Source organism: Brachyistius frenatus, unplaced genomic scaffold (assembly GCF_029030835.1).
Source record: "Brachyistius frenatus isolate BFR_SWC_R1_liver_20210118 unplaced genomic scaffold, ASM2903083v1 Contig_91, whole genome shotgun sequence".
NCBI lineage: Eukaryota > Metazoa > Chordata > Actinopteri > Embiotocidae > Brachyistius > Brachyistius frenatus.
This window is the reverse complement of record NW_027210690.1, coordinates 1,092,301-1,117,098: the sequence shown is the minus strand read 5'-3', so window position 1 is coordinate 1,117,098 and position 24,798 is coordinate 1,092,301. Positions and strand designations below refer to the sequence as shown.

The following is a 24,798-nucleotide window of genomic DNA, read 5'->3' as shown; positions in this document are numbered from 1 at the left end:
GAGTTCTCATTTTTTCTGTCAATTTTTTTTTCATAAAATGACATCTGTAAATCACATCATCGTAAAAATATTTGTGGTCCCATGCAAGATGGGAGAATCCATAGGTGCACTCAATTTGCAATAAATGTCTGTATCGCCACCTGTTGGATGAGTCATGCACTGCAACTTTTAAAGATGGTGGAAGGAGTTTTACTGAACACCGAAACTTGACACAGAAAAAAACACGATTTTATAAACATCCCTGAGATGAACTTCAAACCTCTTTGAATAAAGAACATAAGTATCATGTCGACCTCTAGGTGGCATCTTTTATCCCATTAACAATTATTTTGGATCAGAACTCAAGTCAGGACCGTTGAAGCGGCAGCTGCAGCGAACACAGACGGCTATTTGTCTCCATCTAGTGGTGAAATCAGATCTACACACCGCTCAGTGCACTCTCCTGCAATGTACGTGTACAACCATATCCGGATGGGGGAGTAACAGTAACTTGTAATGCAGGTAAATGTCCACCAGGGGTCAGAGTTCTCCCACTTTCAGCAGCAGAGAGAAACCCTGAGGACAACAGAAGAAGAAGGGAGGGATCACCGGGGCGTGCGCGCGCGAGCGCGAGTGAAAATGTGCCCCGCGTGATTTGTTGACATCGCTCGCGCACCGCGTGTCGTCACTTTTTCGGATACATGTGTCACAATGGAGCCCGCTTCAATCAAAGTTGCCCCCCCCCCCCCCCCCACACACACACACACACACCCCTTGCTGGTTTCTTGAGACGACAGTAATGTAAAGTCCACGAGAGTGTGTGCGCGTGCGTGCGTGTGCGTGTGTGTGTGTGTGTGTGTGTGTGTGTGTGTGTGCAGACATCTAGGAATGGATGCAGACAGGAGACGCGGGGTGTCGACAGGTAACCGGAGTTAAAGAGAAGCACGACACCGTCCACCGTGTGTCCGCGTCCCGGTCGAAAGCAGCAGCCTCCTCGCGCGGTTTCCTTCTCGGGGTGGTGTTGTTGTTGTTGTTGTTGTTGTTTTGGCCGCCTCTCGTGTCCTCACCGCCGGACTCCACCTCGGTGTTTACCTCGGCAGAAGACATGTCGGAGGACAAAACGGACATTCCCAACGAGCTGCTCGGTAAGATAACGTCCGTTTACCGGCTCAGATGAACCGACCCGGGCCTCGTTGTAGTGCAGAATAATTCTCAGGTAACTCTGACGTCATTTAAATCGACGAAAATCAACTTTAAAAACACCACCTTCTTTTATTTTGAGGTAAAACAGGACATTAATTAAGATGAAGTTACATTAAACTCACAAGGAAATCACTACAAGTCACTTTTAAGAGTGTTAAAATAGTTATATTTGCATACGTTGTTTTTTATATACATTTACAGACCTAAATAATGTAATTTCTGTCTAAAAACTCTTCTAAATCTTTATAATGTTGACTATCCGGATTATTATGGGAGTTTGGGGAGTTTTCCCCCTTTTTTTTATTAACCGGATAAAACAGGCAAGTATTTTTCCACATCTTCCTAAAAGCCTTTTTGTTTTTTTTCGTGCCCTGAAGGGAAGTTTGGCTACCTGAGAGTTTCTCCTCTGCCACTTCCTTATCTGAAGGTGGTGGTGGGGGGAGGAAGGAGGGGTGTGCCCGTGAAATTCCTCTGGATTGTGAGATATTATCAGCACAGACTGCCTCTGAGTGTCCCACAAACAGAGAGAGAAAGGAGCCAAAACTTTTAAAATCACTTAAAACAACAACTCCTGGAAGGCTGTGATTTATTTGTCCTCTTCTTTTTGGAAAAGTCAACAAACTTCCACTTTAAAAAGTCGACATTTCAGGCCGATGTCCAATATTTTTGTTCTATCCGCACTATAAATAACAACAGTAGGTTAGAAGAGTGTCAATGTCATTTATCTCACGTGGAAGAGGAAAGGAAATGCTTTAAAATGAAAAGTCTGAAGAGAGCAAACTTCAGATGAAACGTCCGGTAAACAGCAGACGGTGGGAAGTAGAAGCTGCAGCCTCGATATGTCGTTGCACTGATGAATGGAGCTTTTTGTTTTCGCCGCCCTGCTGCTTGCTGCTGGTTTTATTAGGACACGCTGACCCGATGCTGCTCATCAGCAACTATTTAAAACTGGAGGAACATTTAAACCATAAAAAAAAAACCAAAAAACCCATGTCGGTGATCAGAAGTCAGCTGTGCTTCAGACTTGATCTTTTCTCATCTGAACTTCTGCAGTATTCAAAACAGATCAGATAATCAATAGTTTAACCCGTAAAAATAAGAGTCTGGTCTCATGGAATGAAACTTCCGTAAACAGTTTTTAATGAGCAGCAACTAATGATTATTTTCATTATGGATCATCCAGAAACATGCACCTCAGGTCAGGTTACCTGGCGCCGCGCTAGTGGCAGCCTGCTGCAGCAGCCCCCCCCTGAGAGCCCCCCCTGAGAGCCCCCCTGCTGTAGCGAAGACATTTCCCCTCGGGGATTAATAAAGTGAAATAAAACAAAATAATAATCTGCAAATGCATTTTTTTAAAAAAAAATTTTTATAACAATAAAAGTCTCAAATTTCAAATAAAAGAATTCTACCGTTTTTGAATCGCTGGAAGAAGTTGTTGTTTTTTGTGTGTGTTTTTTTTTGGACAATTAAAACTGCTCGAAGTGACAATTATTACCCCAAAAAAACTATCGCGGCTCTCGTAAGAATTTTAGTTTTTGGCTGCTTTAACAGAAAAAAACTAAAAAAGCCGCTTTATGCTACTTTTTCAGCAGAAAACGTCAGACTGGTGAACTCAGAGGAGAACGAAGCAGCTTAAAGATCCCGATGTCTTTTTTCCCTGAGGAGGTGGTGGAGACCATAAACAGAGCTAAAAGAGGAAATAAAAGGTGGAAAGTGTTTTTGCTCGTAAGCCGACCACATCGGACTAAAATAGAAAAAAACTATAAAAACAGGTACTGCAGGTGCAAACTAAGAGTTGTTTTTCAGTGCAGGTCTCAAAATCAAAAGATATTCAGATTACAAAAAACAACAAAACATCACAACAGAGGAGCTGGAACGAAGACGTCTATACTTCTTTTTCCCATTTTTTAATTTTTGTTTTTATTTCAAAACAGTGAATTCTGCTCGTTACTATAAACTTGTCCGTGTGCAGGGAGGAGCTGCGTTTATTTCATACCAGCGAGGTGGACGCATGTGTTTCTGATCAGCCTCGATGCTGTAATGTTGTCATCCTCCTCATGACCTCATCATGTGTCTGGAGGAAGGAGGAGGAAGGAGTAGGGAGGAGGAAGGAGTAGGAAGGAGGAGGAGGAGGAGGAGGACGACGACTGCATGATGTCACTTCTCTTCCTCTTCTTCCTCTTTTTCTTTATGTCAAATCATGTCCAAGCAGAAATACAAAATATTAAATGTTGAATTTTTTTCCCAACTTAATTGTCATGTGTTGTTTGACATGTACACCCCCCCCCCCCCCTCGTGTGTCCCAGAGAGCGTGCGGGAGGCGGTGGGTCGGCGGGTGAAGCTGACCCTGAGGCGCAAAGTCCAGCTGGAGGTCAAAGGTGACAAAGTGGAGAACCGAGTGCTGGTAAGTGAATTCAACCTGTTCTTGGTTTTTAGGACCTTTTTTGATAAGTTGGTTTTCTGAATGTCAAGAATGTACGAGACTTTTTGTCAGTTTGCTGTCACTTTTTTTTTTTTTTTGCTGCAGCATAGTTCTGTAATAGTAGAATAGTTGTCTAGTTGCAAAATAAATTGCGTTCCCTTAATTTTACATCGATGGAAAGACTCGAGACTCGATGTTTGCAAGATATTTGAACCGTCTTAACGACTGAAAAGAAGCCGGGAGGAGTTCAGTGTTTCAGATTGTTGCATCACTTCCTGCGAGGTTTTGAGGTTTTTTTTTAACTATTGTTATGCATCTTTAAAGATTGTCTGAGAACTGAGAACCCGAGGACACTATGCCCCGCCCCCACATATACCAGACGCGCCCCCAGATATATACTGCTTTTCGAAGGCCTAATATCTAATGAATGCTGGAAATTTTTTCATTATTTCATGACACCATAATGACTTGTGGAAAACATTTACTAACTTTTGTATTTTCTGGAGCCAGCCCCTAGTGGCCCTCAGTGGTATTGCACTTCTAAGGCACTTCTGCATGGTTTTTTTTTTCACACTTCGGACCCCAAAAATGACAACAATTTTTATTTCAAGAGTTGAGTCCTGCAGTCAGGCTGCATGTGGTTGTCAGATATTTGGAAGGACTGCGGCTACAGAAGCTGCTGCTGTGAGTCATCATGTGACTGCTGCCCTGTTGTTTTTTTAATCTGCAGCTCCACAGTCTGTTAAATATCACCTGGTACCGCTGACACACAGCCGTCCTCCTGCGTTCTAGAGTCAGACGAACAACTGCCCTCATCTTTGTTTTGATTGGTTGATACCGGCACAGTGTACCGAGAGAGGAAATTATCAGATGTCAGTAAAAGTTGGTGAAATGGTCTTCTGAGCGTCGACTGTTTCTAAAAGAGTTCGTAGCTTCCAGGTCTGTAAAATGGTTCTGATCCAGAAGTGTCTTCAGCTGCAATACCAGCGAGTGCCACTAGGGGTCGGCTCCAAAAAGCCTCCGGCTCCATAGACTCCCATTCAACTTCTCTCATCAAATCCAAAGTGAATAAAAGACTTTGGTAGATCTAGGTTTAATACACGTGTCCACCAAATTACCGCTGGCTCCTCCCCCAGCTCGTCCAAATATGGTCACTTCCTGCTCCAAACTAGCAAAGATGGTGACGAACAGAATCTGAACTGGAGGCTTCATAACGTTCACGAACCAACGTGGTGATGTCACCGCTGTGATGGTCCGCGTTCGGGATATAAAGCTCATTTCTATACGGACCGGACTTTTCCGCTGATGCAGGAAACTTGTAAACTTGAAACTGTTGTCACTTCTGAAGAAGAAGGAACTCTGTGAGACTGAAAACACAACGAAAGGTTTCCTTGACTTTGACTTGAGGAAACGGTTCACTGTGTCATATGTACAGTTTCACACGTAAAAGTAGAGAATAGTTGGACAGTTAATGCTGCAAACTGGTCTTTTTGCTTTGTCGGCTGTTTTGTTGGGGAATTGAAAGAAGAACTTAGAAACATCCATCCATCCATTATCTAGACCTGCTTTATCCTGGACAGGGTCACGGGGGGGCGGAGCCTATCCCAGCTCACTTAGGGTGAAGGCAGGGTTCACCTGGACAGGTCACCAGTCCATCACAGGGACACAGAGAGACAGATGGAAACAAAGACCATTCACACCTCAGGGACATTTGTAGAACCAGCAGTTAACCTGAGGTTCATGTTTCTGGATGGTGGGAGGAAGCCGGAGAACCGAGAGAACCCACGCAGAAAGGCCCAGATTCGAACGCGGAACCTTTTCGCTGTGAGGCGACCGTGCTAACCGCTGGTGCCGCCCACTTAGAAACATATTGAGGAAAATTTAAAGTTTGATAATGGAACTTTTTTTTTTGAAGCGTGATGGTGCAGATTTAAAAAAAAAAGAAAAAAGAAAAGAGTTTCTTGGTGTTTGTGTGGCAGCCGGGTGTCTGGGTTCATGGAGCTGCAGGTATGTGGCTTCACCTTTAGCTCTTTATGTGTGTTGAATATGAAAAGACATTTTAATATCGGGACTAAAAAAAAACATAAAAATATCTCCTTTACACCAGAAAGTGTAATTTAGCACTTTCTTTTTTAGCTTTTAACACTCAGTTCTTTTACTTTTGTCCACATACCTCGACTCTGCAGCTCCTGTCAGGACTTGACTGAAGTAACACACACACACACACACACACACACACACACACACACACACACACACACACACACACACACACACACACACACACACACACACACACACACACTCCACATTCCTCAGCTGTAGATCAGCAGATTAGAAAAAAGCTGCCATCATTTCTTGAAATGAGGCAAAACTCACTAAATGCGTCGTAATAACGCGTCAAACGCTTTTTTTTCTCGTTTGTGTAAATAACGGTTGAGTAGAAAACATATTTCCTGAATCATGTTACGAGGCGAGTTTATTTATAAAGCAGCGTTCAGACGCTGTTCAAAGTGCCTTAAAGAGACAGAGAAATACATTGAAAAAAAATAAGCTATTAAGATGAAATTGCATTTATAAGAAAAGGACAGTCTGGGATATTAAAACTGCAGTTTCTGTAATTTGATTTGCTGTAAACAGTTTAAACAGTTTAAAGCCCTGATTTGTCATCGAACTGACAAAGGAAAGACTGTCTTTCAAAAAGACCTGTTTTTGGGGGCGTGTCTGTTTGATTGACAGGCCTCTGGTGCAGTCAGGTTACAGCTATCGGTGGGCGGGACGTAGTATCGTCATGGTTTCCAATCAGATCGGTCAGATCCACCAGCTGGCTCCTCCCCCAGCTCGTCCAAATATGGTCACTTCCTGAACTGGAGGCTTCATAACGTTCACAAACCAACGATGACATCACTGATGGTTGATGACATCACTGATGGATGATAAAAGACACCTGACTCGTGTATTTCGACTGTCTATGTTTTATCGTGTAATTACTGCGTCGTCTGAATCTATAAAATCCGACCTGTTTCCATCAGACGCTGCGAGCAGCAGCGTCTGTTATCCGGTTCTCCTCCGTGGCCTCGTTCACCTGCTCGTCTGCGGAACCACCTGAACGTTTTCCAGACTTTATAAACTCAAAACAGGTCGTTCAGAGCGTCTGCCGGCGTCCTCCGGCCTGCAGCAGATGTGACCTGAGGCGACCTCGCTCATCTGGTGTGTTCCAGCACATACCGCGGCTGGCTCCGCCCCCTTCCCGTGATGACACGGATCGTTTCAAATCCAATAATTCGGCAAACGATCTCACACTTTTTTAGGGGGATGCAGTTACAAATTTAGTCAGTTGGAAACGTTGTTGTTGGCTGAGCGAGCAGCTGTAATGTGCAGTCGCTCTGTGAGGTTCAACACGTGGTTCAGGGATAATATATGTCATTATCCCAGTCGGGGAGAGGACGGCTCTCCGGGGGCCGAAGCTGCAGCCAGAGACTGAACTCATTTCAATTAAGTTGAATTTTCATTTCATTTCTTTTTTTTTCTTCCGACTTTAACATCTAATGTGATTTTTTTATATATATATATATATTTCTATACAATTAAAAATTAAAAAATTTCCCCTCGGGGATTAATAAAGAAACTACCTAACCTAACCTAACCTAACCTAACCTAACCTAACCTAACCTAATTACTTCTTCTATATGAACAAAACACACATTTTTATGTGAGCCGATATCATTCCAAGAAAATCTAAAATCAGACACAACATTAAAAACGAATGCATAAGCATAAATTTGGAATTAGTCATAAATAAATCTTGTAATAAAATTGTATTTATTATATTAGTTTTGTGTCATTAACTGATGTAAATCAGTAAATCTGGGTATCAAACCGTTTTCTTCGATCAACTCTAAACTTCCTGTTCAGCTGCTTGTTTTTGGACATTAATTTAACACGGAAGTCGTTTTTTAACAAATGGTCTTATTTCTCATTATATTGAGGTATTAAATGTATTTTTTGGTGTTACTACATAAATCCAGGTTGTAGCACTGATGTCTCCATGTCTGTCCTCAGGCTCTGGCGTCCCATCGAGCCTACCTGCTGACGGCTCGGGTTCCCTCCAAGGTCGGTAAACTTCTCACTTTGTGTTATTAAAAGTTAGTTTTCTTTTCATTTCACACAATCTCATCCTTTAGCATTTTTTTTTGTCACTGAATATTTAATAGCATGACTATTAATTATTAAACTTTATTTATAAAGCACTTTTCAAAAACCAAAGCTGAATTTGCTTTTCTAGAAAAATACAGTAAAAAAAAAAAAAATATTAAAATGATATCAAAATGCACAGAATCAATAAAAACGACACAAGAGGAAATACTTCATTGGGGAACAAAGTGTTTTCAAAAAAACAAGTGTTTTTAAAAGCTTCTTAAAACTTTAGGAAGATGGTTCCAGAAGGACGAGGCTCCGCCCCCTTTCTGTTTTTAAACTCCCTCATTCATTAGAAAAGAAGATTCAAGAAGACCTGTTTTTGGGGGCGTGTCTGTTTGATTGACAGGCCTGTGGTGCAGTCAGGTTACATCTATCGGTGGGCGGGACGTAGTATCGTCAGGTTTCCAATCAGATCGGTCAGATCCACCGCTGGCTCCTCCCCCAGCTCATCCAAATATGGTCACTTCCTGCTACCAAACCGCTGCAAACTAGCAAAGATGGTGACGGACAGAAATTGAACTGGAAGTCTTCTTGAATCTTCTTTTCTAATGAATGAGGGATTATTTTCAGATGGACCTCCAGAAAACTAATAAGAAGGAGTGACTTTAGCTAACAACACCGAGATAACTGATGGACACATTTTATTCACTTTGGATTTGATGAGAGAAGTTGAATGGGAGTCTATGGAGCCGGAGGCTTTTTGGAGCCGACCTCTAGTGGCACTCGCTGGTATTGCAGCTGAAGACACTTCTGGATCAGAACCATTTTACAGACCTGGAAGCTACGAACTCTTTCATAAACAGTCTGTGGTTGTACCATATAAATATATTTTCCACAATCATGTGACGCCACGACGAGGGTTTTAAATCTCCCGACGCTTCATTTTAGTTTCAGATTGCATCAGACTTTCCCACTGATTTGTTATTTAAGTTGTCTGGACTGATTCACACGCTCGTCAGTAACAAACCCCAAAATAAAAAAAATAAAAAATCTGGATGGTTACCAGTAAAATAAAAAAGAGTGTGAGAAAAAGGAAAGAGTAATTTTAGAAGTTGGTTTAACCACAGTCTGACTTCGCTGTCATTTCTGCAACACTTTATTAAACTTAAAATCGTGAAGTTCACAAGTTCAACTTTGAACTCAGATGTTTTAAAGTGGTTTAAAAAGGGGATAAATTAATTAAGTTTGTTTTTTTGTTCTTTTTGGATGATCGTCAGACTTTAAAACGTTTAAAAGAAACATTTCTTCTACTTTTTATTTTTGTATTCTTTCCAGCCTGTTTTTTTCTCTCTCTCTCTCCTCGCTCTGCCTCTCTCGCCCTCTCGGCTGAACTTTCTCTTCCTGTCACTGTTTTCCTTTCCCACAGGCTGCGCTCTCACAGATGCATTGTGGGTAAAAAACTATCAAATGTCTCCATATGGTTGGGACCTGTCCTCAGAAAGACAAGAGAGAGAGAGAGAGAGAGAGCACTTTCGGGTAATCGAGAGAAAATAGAGAAGTAGAATTACTGAGTCAGCAGTAATGTGAGTTTGTAGATTTTAATATGAGTAATAAAAGCTGATATTTCTAAAAAAGCTTCTGTGAGAAGCTAAAAACAATTGGAGATTAAAATGTGAAAAAGTCAGGTGAAATAACTTTCTCACCGTCAATACATCCCATAAAAAAAAACAACAGAAAAACTAATAATGCATGTGTCTTATTATATATAAAGTGATCCGGCCTCTTTTTTCAGACCCGGAAGCTACGAAACACTTTTTCTAAACAGTCTGTGATCACGATGATTTAAGTTTTCTTTAAAGTGGAGAAACGAGACCTCAAACGCCGTCTGAAGAGTTTCTGAAACACGTTCGATGTGAAGACTTCCTTCTCGCTGTTTGTTGGCTCCGAGTTGGAAGCAGGATGTTTTTCTTCATCTCATAACTGTCTGCTCAAAAACCCCAAATTATACTCGTGCTCATCTTTGTGGCGTCGAGGTTACGCGGCTCGTCTTGAACGAACGTTCGTTTACACCCAAACTCCAGCGGAGTCCATGTTCGGATCCTGACCTCCGTTATTAACGACAGCGCCGATATTTGGACTTCATTAGATCCTGATTGACAGATTTAGATATTAATGAGCAGCTGGACTTTAATTTTAAAGCCTTTTTTTGTTTTATATCAAATCTCACTGCAGATCAAATTGCTTTTATATTTACAAAAAAAAAAAAAAAAACTCTTTTGCCGATCTTCTCTGTATAAATGTTTATAATATTTCCTTCATGTTAGTCTGAGAGTTAGAAGTCAGAAAACAGAAATAAAACTGAGATAAATGTGAAAAAAAAGTGTCGAGCAGAGATTTTCAGCTCAGCCAGCTGACCCCTGATCTGTTGTTCCAGAGTGGGCCAGTGGTTTTCTCTTGGTGTGTGTGTGTGTGTGTGTGAGTGTGTGTGTGTGTGTGTGTGTGTGTGTGTGTGTGTGTGTGTGTGTGTGTGTGTGTGTGTGTGTGTGTGTGTGTGTGTGTGTGTGTGTGTGTGTGTGTGTGTGTGTGTGTGTGTGTGTGTGTGTGTGTGTGTGTGTGTGTGTGTGAGTGTGTGTCAGAGTGAAACAGAGGGCGGTTTGTTCCTCGGTGTGTACTGTCCCGGCAGAGGGAGAGAAGAAAAAGAGAAAAAAAAGGACAATGGAGGAATTTAACAGCTGGCAGGGAGGAGGAGGAAGAGGAGGAGGAGGAGGTGCTGCCTCCTCTCACGACATTTCTTTCTTACATTTTCTTCTGTAAACTTCTATCTCTCCAAAAAAAAAAGTGACATAAAAGTTCAAAAAGTCCGATTTCATTTAACCTCTTCCTCTTCATCGTTCCTCCTCCTCGTCATCATCATCATCATCATCATCATCATCTCACGCTTTCTGTTTTGTTCCTCCGTCGTTCTCTCCTTCCTCCCTTCGTCTTTTTGGTTCTCCTCCGTCACACTTGCTCTCTTTGGCAGCGACTTCAAAACACACAAATTATTTTCACTTTCTTTCTCTCTATGGATCCAGAGGGGAACGTGTGTGTGTGTGTGTGTGTGTGTGTGTGTGTGTGTGTGTGTGTGTGTGTGTGACTCCAGACATTTGTTCTGCAGCTTGTGTTTTTACTTTCCTTTTTTGATTTTTTGATTATTATTATTTCCTAACGCCCCCTCCCCCGCCCCCCCCCCCGTCCCCGTCCCACCATGGGACATTAAAGATGTGGGGCGTTCAATGACATCCTTTGACGTGTAAATTGCGGATGCGCTCATTAAAGCCGGTGAAGTGTGTTGAGAAAGTCGAGGCTGTTGTGACACAGCGAACCGTCTCGATTGCGTAACTTCAACCAACAGGTTGGAGCTCGACCGGTCGGCCCCCGAAAAAAAGCAAAGAAAAAGAAAAAGCATGTGATTCGGCTTATTTTGAGCAAAGCAGTTTCTGCACGACCAAAAGTATGTGGACACATGAACATGTGATCCAGTCTTTCTACCAGATGTCGCAGATTTTGTTCTTCTGCCTCAAACTCAGAAAGCTTTCCTTAAAGAGCGTCACGTTGAAACCACCGACTGTTTCTAAAAGAGTTCGTAGCTTCAGGTCTGTAAAATGGTTCTGATCCAGAAGTGTCTTCAGCTGCAATACCAGCGAGTGCCACTAGAGGTCGGCTCCAAAAAGCCTCCGGCTCCATAGACTCCCATTCAACTTCTCTCATCAATAAAAGACTTTGGTAGATGTAGGTTTGATACACATGTCCACCAAATTTCGTGCATGTAGGTGAAAGTAGGGGGTTGTTGTTGTTGTCGTCGTCGTTGTCGTCGTTGTTGTCAGTGAATCATTCTCATGCCTTGTTGCAGGTGGAACAGTCCTTCAGCTACCTGGACATCCAGGGAATCAGCAGCAACAAGCCCACGCAGGTACACACACACACACACACACACACACTCACACACACACACACACACACACACACACACACACACACACACACACACACACACACACACACACACACACACACACACACACACACACACACACACACACACACACACACACACACACACACACACACTCACTCACACACACACACACACACACACACACACACACACACACACACACACACACACACACACACACACACACACACACACTCACTCACACACACACACACACACACTCACACACACACACACACACACACACACACACACACACACACACACACACACACACACACACACACACACACACTGTATGGACAAAACGCATGGCTGTCTGGAAAGCTTTGTGTTTCATAATGTTTATGATGTGGAAACGACCACACCTCAACAGTTAAACTCACACATACGATTACACAGATATGACTTACTGGCTGCTTTTGTTTGCACACTCCTGCACACACACACACACACACACACACACACACACACACACACACACACACACACACACACACACACACACACACACACACACACACACACACACACACACACATTGTGCAAAATAGCAAAACAACATAAATTTTATCCTGACTGAATCACCTGAATTCACCTCTGTGTGTTTCCTGGAGATCAAATCTTTATGATTGTGTGTGTGTGTGTGTGTGTGTGTGTGTGTGTGTGTGTGTGTGTGTGTGTGTGTGTGTGTGTGTGTGTGTGTGTGTGTGTGTGTGTGTGTGTGTGTGGCGCCCCCTACAGTTACTGCTGGAGTATGAGCGCGGCCCGTGGATCCTCCGGCTCGGCTCGGTGGAGGAAGTGGACGAGGTGATCGCTCACATCGGCAGCTGTCTGCAGAGGATCTACCCCACCGGCTCCCCTGTGTAGGTACCAACACACACACACACACACACACACACACACACACACACACACACACACACACACACACACACACACACACACACACACACACACACACACACACACACACACACACACACACTTATCAGGATTTTAAAACGCTCATTAAATTCAAGCTTCTTGAATCTGATTGGATCTTCAGAGTTGAATATTTCCCGCCGTCTCTTTGTCTGTGTCCGTCCTGCGTCTCCGTAAGGAAGGAAGGCGATGAGGAAGTTGAGTCTGAAGCCTCCCGACCGGACGGCGGCGCTGCAGGCCGTGTGGGACGAGCAGAGCTCGGCGGACCTCGGACCCTGCGGTACAACCCCCCCCCCCCCCCAAAACAAAAAATCACCGCTCAGCGTCCCAAAGTGTCTTCATTTAAATGTTCCTGTCATGTGACTGTTTGCAGGCGGTTTCTCCCATCAGTACTGGTGTGTGTGCGACTACCTGGGTCTGCCGTACCGAGAGGAGGTCCAATGGGTCGGTGCTGCAGACTTTTCATACACTTTTTCCGACGTCTTTTTGTCCTTTAATGATTCTTCTTCTTATTTATTTCTATGAATTTGACTTCAGTTTGTTTCCTCGCGTCATCATTTTTCTCCTTCCTGTGTTCTTCTGCTTCTGGGTTTTTTGTTCTGCTTCTTTTTCTTCTTCACTTCTGTTTTTTTTTTTTTATTCCTGTGACGTTCACAGATTCTTGTATTTCCATCGTTTTAACGTTTTTTTTCATCGGAGCTCTTTTCTCACGTGGTCTTCCTCTCCAGGACGTGGACACCATCTATCTGACTCAGGACACCCGAGAGCTCAACCTGCAGGACTTTGTTCACCTGGAGAACCGGTACGTACGTGACTCCGGACCACAAACTCGAGAAACGTCGAGCCGACGTTGATTTCAAAATAAGAACTCACTGTGTGTTTTTTGTTTTTTCAGGGATTTGGTGGCGATCATCGCAGCTCTGGAGTACAACCAGTGGTTCACCAAACTCTCCACCAAAGACCACAAGCTGGTAACGAAGCTGATCTTTGGGGTTTTAACGCTGAATTATCGAGCGAACTTTGACCTCGCTGACAAACAGGACTCGCTGATCTGATGTCGTTTTTCCTCCTTTCCAGCCGACGGACGTGTGCGAGCAGATTTTCCGGGTGGTGGCTCGATCCAGCCGGCTGGAGGAGCTGGTGCTGGACAACGCTGGACTCAGGAGGTCAGAGGTCAAATCCGCAGACTGGATATAAAAGTGTTCGAAGCTTCCAGCTCCAAAACAAAAATGGTTCTGATCCAGAAGTGTCTTCAGCTGCAATACCAGCGAGTGCCACTAGAGGTCGGCTCCAAAAAGCCTCCGGCTCCATAGACTCCCATTCAACTTCTCTCATCAAATCCAAAGTGAATAAAATGTGTCCATCAGTTATCTCGGTGTTGTTAGCTAAAGTCACTCCTTCTTATTAGTTTTCTGGAGGTCCATCTGAAAATAATCCCTCATTCATTAGAAAAGAAGATTCAAGAAGACCTGGTTTTGGGGGCGTGTCTGTTTGATTGACAGGCCTGTGGTGCAGTCAGGTTACAGATATCAGTGGGCGGGACGTAGTATCGTCGGGTCAAATATAGGAACCGAGGTCCTTGTGTTTTGTACGTGTGCATCCCTGCAGGAGTCTCCTGATTGGTGCATGATGACACATTTATTTTTTTATTAGGATTTTAACATTTTTATTTGGTATCAGAGAGGTGATACAGTTTGAGATCGTTTATTTCCTCCTCTTCCTCCTCTTCCTCAGCGACTTTGCTCAGAAACTGGCCGGCGCTTTGTCACACAACCCCGCCTCCACGCTGCACACACTCAACCTGAGCAACAACTCACTGGAGGACAAAGGTTGAATCACACACACACACACACACACACACACACACACACACACACACACACACACACACACACACACACACACACACACACACACACACACACCTGTTTTTTTTTGCACAGACCAGGTTTAATCTTGATATGATTCATTAGAGATAAAAGATGTCTCATTGTTTCTTCTCTCCTGTTGAAATGTTTCAACTTGTGAAGTGTGTTGAAGTCTCACGCAGGTCTCTCCGGTGAAGCCGTGCGCCCCCTGGTGGTCGCCTTCAGCTTTATAAAGTGTAAAATAACCTCCATCATTGTTTCTCCCTCGCAGGTGCTTCGGCTCTGAGCGCTCAGCTCATCAAGCTGCCGATGGGCCTGAAGCAGCTGAACCTCTCCAGGACGTCCATGTCTCCTAAAGGTTACACGGCGAAGGACGCGCACATTTTAGACATTTGTTTTGTATTTTTTTGAACGGAGGTCCTGAGTGTAGAAGATGTTTGGTGATTTGTCTCGTCAGGTGTGAACAGCCTCTGTCAGGCTCTGTGCACCAACCCGGCGGTCGCCTCCGGCCTGGCGCACCTCGACCTGTCGGGGAACTCGCTGCGAGGCGACGACCTCCCGGTAACACGCCTCCTCACCTCGTATCCGACCTTCGCAGACTGAAGCCGCCTTTAAGCTCCCTGAACTCTGTTGTGTGTGTTTGTATTTTTCTTCCTCTCAGAACCTGCACAGCTTCCTGAGTCACTCCAACTGCCTGGAAACTCTGGATCTGTCCAGCAGCGACTGCTCTCTGGAGCAGGTCAGCTTCTATCTAACACGTTTAAGGACACAAAATACGACTCTTCTTTTTCTGCGTTTCACTTCCGGTTCGTGTTGTTTTATTCTCCAGGTGTGCGCTTCTCTGCTCAAAGGATCGCTGAAGCACCTTTCTGTCCTCAACATGTCCAAAACCGTCTTCTCTCACAGGTCAGAGGTTAAACTCAGACTCAGTTAAACAGCTGACAACACATCAGCTTCAACTGGTAGTTTTTCTTTCCCGGTAATGAAGCCGTAAATGTGAAGATGTTGTCGTCTAACTCCAACTCTCTTCCCTCATCTGTCGTCCTGCTCGTGCAGGAAGTGTAAAGACGTCCCTTCGTCCTTCAAGCAGTTCTTCAGCAGCGCTCGGGCTCTGACCTCCGTCAGCGTGTCGGGAACCAGGCTGCCGCTGGAGGCGCTCAAGTAAGAAACTCGCACATCTTTAAGAAAAGGCTTCATTCCTGGCGGAGATCCACAAAAGTGTGTTTCAGAACAAAACAACAGAGTTAACGAGGAAGTTCATCTCATTAAATCATGCAGGAATAAATTCACGACAGACCAACAAACTTATTTTCAAGTTTTTAAATATCGATGCCAGAGTCTCGTAAAATAAAGTGTCATCAGAAGGAAAATCACCGAACTATATTTGACTAAATCGTGACGAGCTGAAGAGTTTTATTTCTCCGGTTTTCCTTCCTGCAGGTCTTTACTGTTGGGTCTCGGCTGCAACCCGAACCTCAGCGACGTGTCTCTGGACCTCAGCTGCTGCGAGGTGAGACTGACGTCAACTCCACGTACCGATTAAACCGGACGTCTCCGACCGCTCGTTATCTGTTTCTAAATACATCGTGATAGGTTTCCGACAACGTGCAGCGTTTTCTTACACTTTATTTTGGCGGGCCGCGAGAGAGTTGGACGCACTGCAAGAGGCATTCAGGGAACGTCTGTGGAACTGCAGACGCAGAAATTAAGTTGAACATGGAAAGAAATGCTGACAGAAAAAAACCGCTGTTGAATTTAAGCTGTTGTATCAGTTTTGTTCTTGTTCACATAAAAGAAGCCGATTCAGCTGGTTTGGGTGGAGCGCAGCTATGTGACTAAATGTTGCTGAACACGAGGAGCTCTCATACAGATGTTTGTTATGTTTTGTAAAGTTTTGAGCATCTTTTCTGTGTCAGCTGCGTTCGGGAGGATCTCAGATCCTCGAGGGTTGCATCGCCGAGATCCCCAACATTTCCAGTCTGGACATTTCTGACAACGGTGAACGTTTTTAGCTTTTTTAGCATTTTAGTCTCGTTAACTTTTTACCTTCGATCTTGTGTTGTTGTTGTTGTTGTTTTTTAACATTTTGCAGTGCCACCTCAGGTTTGGACACAGACCTGACCACGCTGCTCATCTGGCTGGCCAAGAACCGCTCCATCAGACACCTGTCACTCGGCAAAAACTTCAACAATATCAAGTCCAAGTGGGTCACAAACAAACAAACAAACAAACACAAAAAAACACACTTCTTCGGTTTATTATAAGACAATTAATCCTCCCCAACTTCTACAGAAACGTGGCTCAGGTCCTCGACAACCTGGTTCACATGATTCAAGAAGAGGAGTCGGTGAGTCAAACTTCATCGAAGTTTCTCCAGATTTCTTTATTTTTTTGTCTTCTAATTTCTTCGCCGCTCTCGTCGGCCACTCGAGATGTGATATTTCTCGCCTCGCCCTCGCAGCCGCTGACCTCGCTGTCTCTGGCCGACTCCAAGCTGAAGGCCGACCTCTCCATCGTGCTCAACGCTCTCGGCAGCAACGCCTCGCTGATCAAACTGGACATCAGCGGGAACTCCATGGGAGACATGGGGGCCAAGATGGTGGCCAAAGCACTGCAGATCAACAGCAAGCTCCGGTGGGGCGACGCAACGCCGTCGCACCTTTAAAGCAAAATCGGTCGGGTTTTTTTTTTTTATTGTTTTTTTTTTCTCGTCATCTCTTTGCAGGACGTTGGTGTGGGACAGAAACAACGTCAGCCCTCAGGGTCTGCAGGACGTCGCCGCCGCTCTGGAGAAGTGAGTCTGGAGTGGAGGGAGGCATCACCGGCTTTGCAGTTTGCACGAAGGAATATAAACTGTGTTCTTCCTCCGTCAGGAACTACACCATCCGCTTCATGCCGGTTCCCATCATGGACGCCGCTCAGGCACTGAAGGCGAATCCGGAGAAGACGGAGGACGCCCTACTGAAGGTAAAAGAGCCTCCTCGTCTGGGTGATGTCATGTTTCTGACAGTACATCTCCGTTTCCCAAAAAATATTTAATTGAAAGTACGACAGAAATTTGATTGTTTTATGAAAAATATGTGCTTATTTTGAAATTGATGGCAAAAAGTCTGGACAGAGCCGACGAGTGAAAACAAAACTACCTGGCAACAAAATAACAACAAAATGAGCCGATATTTTTCATAAAAACAATCAAATTCCTCAGTTTCAACATTTAATATTGATCCATTTTCAATTAAATATGGAGTTTACGTTTTGTTTTTATTTACATTTTTACCCAGCGTCCAAACTTTTTTGGGGGAAACAGGGTTGTAATCTTCAAGAGAAATTTAGTTTTCCGTTTTTCTTTCATTTTATGTTGTCTATGAATATTTAAACATACGGCTGTAAAAAAAAAAAAAAAAAAAAATCTTGAAAAAAATGTGAATTTGAATGTGGAAGTTGTTGAAACTGAAATAATAATGATGTTGTGGTGCAGATGGAGCAGTACCTGCTGAGGAACCACGAGACCCGTAAATACCTGCAGGAGCAGGCGTACAGGCTGCAGCAGGGCATCGTCACCACCACCACCCAGCAGGCAGGAATATACAACGAAACTCATTACCCACCCCCCCACCCACACATCCCATCCTCTGTCTGACCTCTGACCTCTCTGTGCGACCCCAGATGATGAACATGATGTGCGTCCGGGTGCAGGACCACCTGAACTCTCTGAGGTTCACGGAGACCTGCTCGGTTCAGGAGGACATGAAGGTGGCCGAGAACCTCATGAAGGACGCCAGGAACTCCAAAACTGTAAGAAGACGTAGATCGAGATAAAACGAAACCAAAGACTCAAAACCAAAATGTCGTACTCGTTTTCTTTTCTTACATTTTTCCCACTCTTTTTTTCTTCCAGCTGCTGCCCAAACTGTACCACCCGAGGAGCGGCGGATCCAGAGGCGCCTGCGTCGGCGCCATTCAGGACAAGCTGGAGTCGATGGCCGGAGAGGTGGCCCGAGTGATGGACGAGCAACTGCAGGTACGCAGCTGCCGGATGTCGGGATATTTAAACCGGATATAATGTCCGTGCGACGAAGCGTCGCAGAGATGATCGACTTAAAATTTGCCTTAAATCATTTTTTTACACTCTTGCATGAAGCGCCGCCTCCGTCTCCACACCCGCTACTCTTAATTTCATATTTCTCAAAGTGCCAAACGTTTCATAACGTCCTGTAGAGCAGGAAAAAAAAACAAGCAGAACTTCCCCTTTCTGGGAAAACCGCTCGTTTCTCTGCAAGACGAAGAGTTTTCAATTAATCCCGCTTTGAAATCACTGCTGACCTCCAACGTAGAGCTGACATTACATCCCACTTTGTATTAGAAAAGAAATAATAACTAAGCCCATATTTAAAAGTTGCTGAGTCATACAGTGTTCCACAAACATGGTTCAGATATTGCCAGATTGTAGACTGTCTCCTGGACACAATTAGATAAAGATATCTGTATTGACATTATTTCCTTGTGAAAAGCCCCCCAAAAATGTTTTCCTTAATTAAAAGGCTAATATAAAAAATCTCTTAGTATTATCCCGTTAAGTGATGAAAGATTTGGAAAGCCTCGACTGTCCTGAAAAAAACAAGACATACAATGAATGGTTATCCCCAACGACGAGCAGGTTATGAGCTTTAAAGTGAAGGCAGCATCCGCCGTGTCCCCCCCACCCCCTCAGACGATGCTGGAGTCCATGGTGGACGCCGCCGAGGGTCTGTGTCCCCACGTGATGAAGAAGAGCAGCAGCCTTCGTCAGGAGCTGCTGAAGGCCGGCGCCGGGAGGATGACCATCCCCCGCAGCTTCGTCACCACCACGCTGCTGGAGCAGTCCGGCGTCGACATCATCAACAAGATCAGGTGTGATGTGCTGCGTGTGTGTGTTTAGCACATTAGCTTAGCTTCGGCTAGTGACCATATTTGGACGAGCTGGAGGAGGAGCCAGCAGTTGGATCTGACCGATCTGATTGGAAACCTGACGATACTACGTCCCGCCCACCGATAGCTGTAACCTGACTGCACCACAGGCCTGTCAATCAAACAGACACGCCCCCAAAAACAGGTCTTCTTGAATCTTCTTTTCTAATGAATGAGGGATTATTTTCAGATGGACCTCCAGAAAACTAAGAAGAAGGAGTGACTTTAGCTAACAACACCGAGATAACTGATGGACACATTTGATTCACTTTGGATTTGATGAGAGAAGTTGAATGGGAGTCTATGGAGCCGGAGGCTTTTTGGAGCCGACCTCTAGTGGCACTCGCTGGTATTGCAGCTGAAGACACTTCTGCATCGGAACCATTTTTTTAGACCCAGAAGTTACGAACTCTTCAACTCAGTTCAGTTCAGTTTTCTCTGCGGTGGATCCCGTCAGTCGGACATCTTTGGTCACGTGTTTTTCTTATTTCTTGTGTTGAAACAGCGAGGTGAAACTCAGCATGGCGTCCCTTCTGTCCGACCGCATCGTGGACGAGATCCTGGAGTCTTTATCCGGGTCACAACGTACTCTGGTGAGTGTCCTCCACCGTCGGCATGTCCTCCCTCTCGTCTGTCTCTCCGTCCGCTCAACCCCCCCCGTCTCCGTCCTCTCTCCGTCTCCAGGCCGACCACCTGATCAGGAAGGACCAACCTCTGCTGCGTCAGGAGCCCCAGACGGAGGCGGAGGTCCTGGATGAGTCGGTCCTGCAGCTGGAGGACCGCGAACGGCACCAGCTGCAAGAGCAGGACCGGAAACACGGACTGCAGGACATGGACTCCTGCATGGTGGGAAAACACAAGAAACATGCACGACATGTGTTACGGTGTCATCATCATCCGTAGTCGATGTTTTGTAGATTTGAACACATTGTTGTAAAAGTGTTTTTGTTTTTTTTATTCTTCAGATGACACCAAAATCCAAGAGGAAGAGTATTCTGGTCCGGATGCTGCGGCCCGTCTCGGTGGCGTTCGGTGAGTCACACGAATACAAAATTCTAAAATTGATCGGCAAATATACCTGACCGGCCCGCCAAAATAAAAGTCTACGTGTTGTTCAGTGATCTACTTACAAACATGTTTAGTTAAATGATTTACTATGCTGCTAAATAGCATAGCATATGTAGCATGTAGCGGTAGCATTTTCTCTCGGGCCTCTGACTTAATACCTTCTGTTTGTCCACCAGAGATGGAGTTCGACCTGGACAAAGCTCTGGAGGAGGTTCCCATCCACGTCGAGGACCCTCCTCTTCCTCCTCTTCCTCTTCCTGCGCAGCCGTCGGACCGAACGTCGGCGTGCTTCAGGGACCTGCCGCCTCCTCCGACTCCGCTGGCCGTCTGTCTGGACGAGCTGCCGCCGCTGGAGCACGAGACGCTGGAGCATCGCACCAAACTCCGGCCCAAACCCAAGAAGAGGACCAAACCCAGCCGGCCTCGTGTAGGTTTTTCCATCGGGGGAGAAAATCTCCCAAAATTAAAAGATAGCATCCCGTCGTTGTTTCTTGGTAGTGTCGTCTTGATTTTGGTGAATTTGGGTTTCTCTCGATCCCCCAAGACTTTACTCTTGATATCTGTCTCTCACGTCATCGCTTCCCTCGGTCTTTCAGTGGGAGGCCGCCACCGGCTCGGCACCACAGGACGCAGAGCAGAACGGCACCATGGGAAAACTGGACGAGGGCCTGGATGACTTCTTCTGCAAGAAGGTCATAAAACTCAGCTTCAAGTGAGTTTCGGTCATCAAATCGGTTCCATTTCCAAATGAAGAACCAGCAGTGCGTCATCGGCGTAAAGACGAATGCTTTCTCTTCACGTCAAAAAACTTCTGGGATTTGTCTCGGGGTTTTATTTTATTTATTTTTTTATCTCCTCCAGACTTCCTACCGTCAAGAGTCCGACCGCCAACACGCAGGAAGCAACGGATAAGAAACGCGAATCCAGGAAGAGCGGCTTCTTCAACCTCATCAAATCCCGAACGTCCCGCTCGGAGAAGAGCCACGGAGCTGCCGCCGTTACTCCGCCTCAACCCGCCTCCTCTTCCTCCTCCTCCTCCTCTTCCTCGTCCTCCACCGTCGCGTCCTCTTCCCCCGTCAGCCCGGTGACCGAGGAGACCACGCCCACGTCGCCCACGTCGCCTCCTCAGGAGCTCCACAGGGCTCAATCCTCGAACCACGCCGACTCTGAGACGGAGGCGCCGCCGACCTCCGCCGAGCCTGCTGAGGACGAGAAGGAGGAGAACGCAGAGAACCCGGAGAGGAAGGAGAGGAAGGAGAACCCCCACGTGCCCCGACACATCGGGGTTCCCGTCATGGGGATGGACCTGATGGCCGAGATGAAGGCCAGGCAGGAGAAAATGGCGGGAAAGAAGGTGGGCGGAGTCTTTGCGTAGGTGGATGTTAATGGATGGACAAAATATTAGGAACACCTTTAAGAAAGACCGCAGTCATGAAATTGTATTACATTGTGCAGGTGTTCCTAATAAAGTGATCGACGACCTGTGGTGTAATAACAACTCTGTCTTGTTTCCAGTTGGACTTCCTGGAGAAGGTGGACGGTGATAAAGGTGAGTCGCTCTTCATCGTGCTACCTGTCGACCGGTGTTGGATTTAAGTTTAGGAGGTTAAAAATGTCGCAAGTTTCTTCGTGTGCGAACGCGGCTCAAAAGGTTCAGAAAGTCTGCGACGTGTTTCTGAGCGACGTTCAAGCAGAAATTAGCCGTTTGTTAGCGTTGAAGTCGTTTGTTAACTTGTCTTTAGTTTGTTTTTAGCATAATTAGCTGCCTGGTAGCATCGTTGGCTTTTTGCGTGAGCTGTTTAGCAAAACTAGATGTTTGCTAGCAGGTTGTTATCCGTCCGTGTTATTTTCTTTCCGTCTTCTGACTCCTGTTGACTCCTTCAGACACCGACGAGTCCCGACCGGAACCGACTCCCAGGTCCAAACCCCCGAACGTCACCCCCAAACCTCCCCCCAAACTGTCCCCGTCGTCCCGCCCCTCGGGGCCCCTCAGTCCGACCAGTCCCCGGCCGAGCAGCTCCTGCGTCCTCGGTGAGTATCGACGAGGGACGTGAGTCATAAAACAGACCGAAGATGATATGATTATTATTATTATTATGATTATTACTATTATTGTTGTTATTATTATTGTTGTTGTTGTTATTATTGTTATTATTATGGTTATTATTAGGATTATGATTATTATTGTTATTGTTATTATTGTTGTTGTTGTTATTATTGTGGTTATTATTAGGATTATGATTATTATTGTTATTGTTATTATTGTTGTTGTTGTTATTATTATTATTGTTATGATTATTATGATTATGATTATTCCAACACCGCCGTTTGTCCGTGTCTCAGAGGACTCCGCCGAGGCTGCGGCGGGCGGCTCGTCTCCCAGAGGACCGCTTCCCGCTCCTCGCCTGAAGAGGGCGCCGTCGGAGCAGGAGAGGGAGATCAACCCCGGAGGACCTGCGTCTCCTCTGGACGGTTCGTATCTGACCTTTAACCTTTTCATTACAGGACAGTGATAGAAGTCGGATTATTATAAAAAAATTTAAAAAATGATAAAAACTAAATAATAATAAAGTTTGGACTCGGAGCTCGGTGGGTCATAATCTGTGATGTCACAGTATTTTTATAGTGTTTGAAGAAGACACCTGATGTACGTTACGTCGTGGTGGCAATGAAATCTTTTATCTTCTGTTGTTAGCTTCATATTGATGCGTCCAAATTGAACCTACGTGCTTCGTAATTTAGTTCATTGAAACAGACCTCAGGTTTGAATACATGTTTGTTGATCTGATGCTAAACTGTAGTGACATAAAATATTATGAATTAGGGCCCGAAAAAATTCACAGAAAAATTTGGGGTTTTTTTTAAATAAAGGTTGAAAAGTGCATATTTTTGCTAGTTGTTAATAACGAGCAAGAATTCTGAATATATCTTTTTTTATTTTAATTTGGTATTTTGTATAAGTTTTGGCCAAAAATAATACTAAAAGTTCAGGTATCATGTTTATAACATCAGTCAGGAACTGGAATGATTTTAGATCTTTGACCTGGAAACTTTTCAAAACCTTTTCAAACTTAAAAACAAACGTCAAAACGTTTCGAAACTTTCCAAAGATTTTTTTAAACGAACATTTTTCAAACAGCAACTTTTACATTTAAAATGCATGTTGTCCCGACAGTCTCCATTTTGAATCTAATATTCTGGGATGTTTTCTCGTCCTCTTCCTGCAGCTGAGTCTCCATCAGACGCCGACGCCTTCGACCCACAGTGGTCGTCTCTGAAGGGTCCGTCCGGTCCTCCTCCTCCTCCTCTTCCTCCTGGTCCTCCTCCTCCTCCTCTTCCTCCTCTTCCTCCTCCTGCTGCTGCCGGAGAGGACGACCGAGAGCGAGTCAAGTCCCTCCCCTCCTACGGTTCGACCAATCACAGCTCAGCCTCTGAACTAAATAGTTCGATTAAAAATAACAAAGTGTTTTTATTACATCTCCGACTTTTAGGTGTCATTTGAATTCTTAGTTTCACTTTCAGGAGTTCGTTGACCTCCTTTTTGTTTTTCCAACTTTACATTGAAGTTCTCTGCAGATAAAAAAATGACTTTTATTTATTGATTTTTGTGTCGGATGTTTCAGCCTCATCACGTCTTCTCTCTCTCTCCTTCCAGTGAGGCCTCTGTCTCTGGCCGACGGCGATCAGAGTCCGGCAGAGGAGGAGGAGAAGGAGGAGGAGGAGAAGGAGGCGGAGGAGGAGGAGGCGGAGCTCCTCCCGACGTCCGGCGCCGGATCGGGGGAGGAGTCCGGTGACGAGACGCCGTCAGTTTGATGCCGACATGGAAAAAGCCGTAAACTTAAAGCAGGTCGATCACAAACAAACAGACGCCGACGGCGGAGAGGATTCTTTTCTTTTCCGTCTGTATGAGCGGCTCTAACGGGACCACAACGAATAAAGAGCCTCCATAAACATGTCCAGCTGTAAAACGCTCACTTAGTCCAAAGCACTGAGGAGGAGGAGGAGGAGGAGGAGGAGGAGGAGGAGTCTGACTGAAGCTGCAGGACATCTGAACGCCTTTATTTTTTTTAAATTTTTTTATCCTTCAGAATTTCAGTCTTAAAATCAGAAGCAGCTGAAGGCAGAAAACGATGAGTTCAAATCTTTGTTTGACACATCGGAAGCAAAAAGAAGCTCGTCCGACTGATTTCAAACTTCTCCAGGTTTTATTTCACTTTAAGAGAAGCGTTGACGTTTCATCCAACGTTCAT

At 45.0% G+C, this 24,798-nt stretch overlaps 1 protein-coding gene across 1 annotated transcript; it reads left to right on the top strand.

Moving 5' to 3' along the window:
• Positions 1-625: 625 nt before the first annotated feature.
• On the top strand, positions 626-24,614 carry LOC138627739 (F-actin-uncapping protein LRRC16A). Its single transcript, XM_069710287.1, has 38 exons — positions 626-1,124; positions 3,489-3,586; positions 7,667-7,717; positions 11,637-11,696; positions 12,486-12,607; positions 12,848-12,945; positions 13,039-13,109; positions 13,394-13,467; positions 13,561-13,636; positions 13,743-13,831; positions 14,400-14,494; positions 14,805-14,891; positions 14,991-15,094; positions 15,195-15,272; positions 15,363-15,439; positions 15,590-15,694; positions 15,974-16,043; positions 16,450-16,531; positions 16,637-16,736; positions 16,826-16,880; positions 16,995-17,167; positions 17,259-17,327; positions 17,407-17,500; positions 18,012-18,110; positions 18,200-18,328; positions 18,432-18,554; positions 19,245-19,423; positions 19,986-20,073; positions 20,165-20,326; positions 20,446-20,512; positions 20,725-20,975; positions 21,145-21,260; positions 21,410-21,902; positions 22,064-22,097; positions 22,433-22,579; positions 22,892-23,020; positions 23,776-23,955; positions 24,204-24,614. The coding sequence occupies exons 1-38, from the start codon at positions 872-874 to the stop codon at positions 24,359-24,361; spliced, it is 4,536 nt and encodes a 1,511-aa protein (XP_069566388.1). The 5' UTR covers positions 626-871; the 3' UTR covers positions 24,362-24,614.
• Positions 24,615-24,798: the final 184 nt, after the last annotated feature.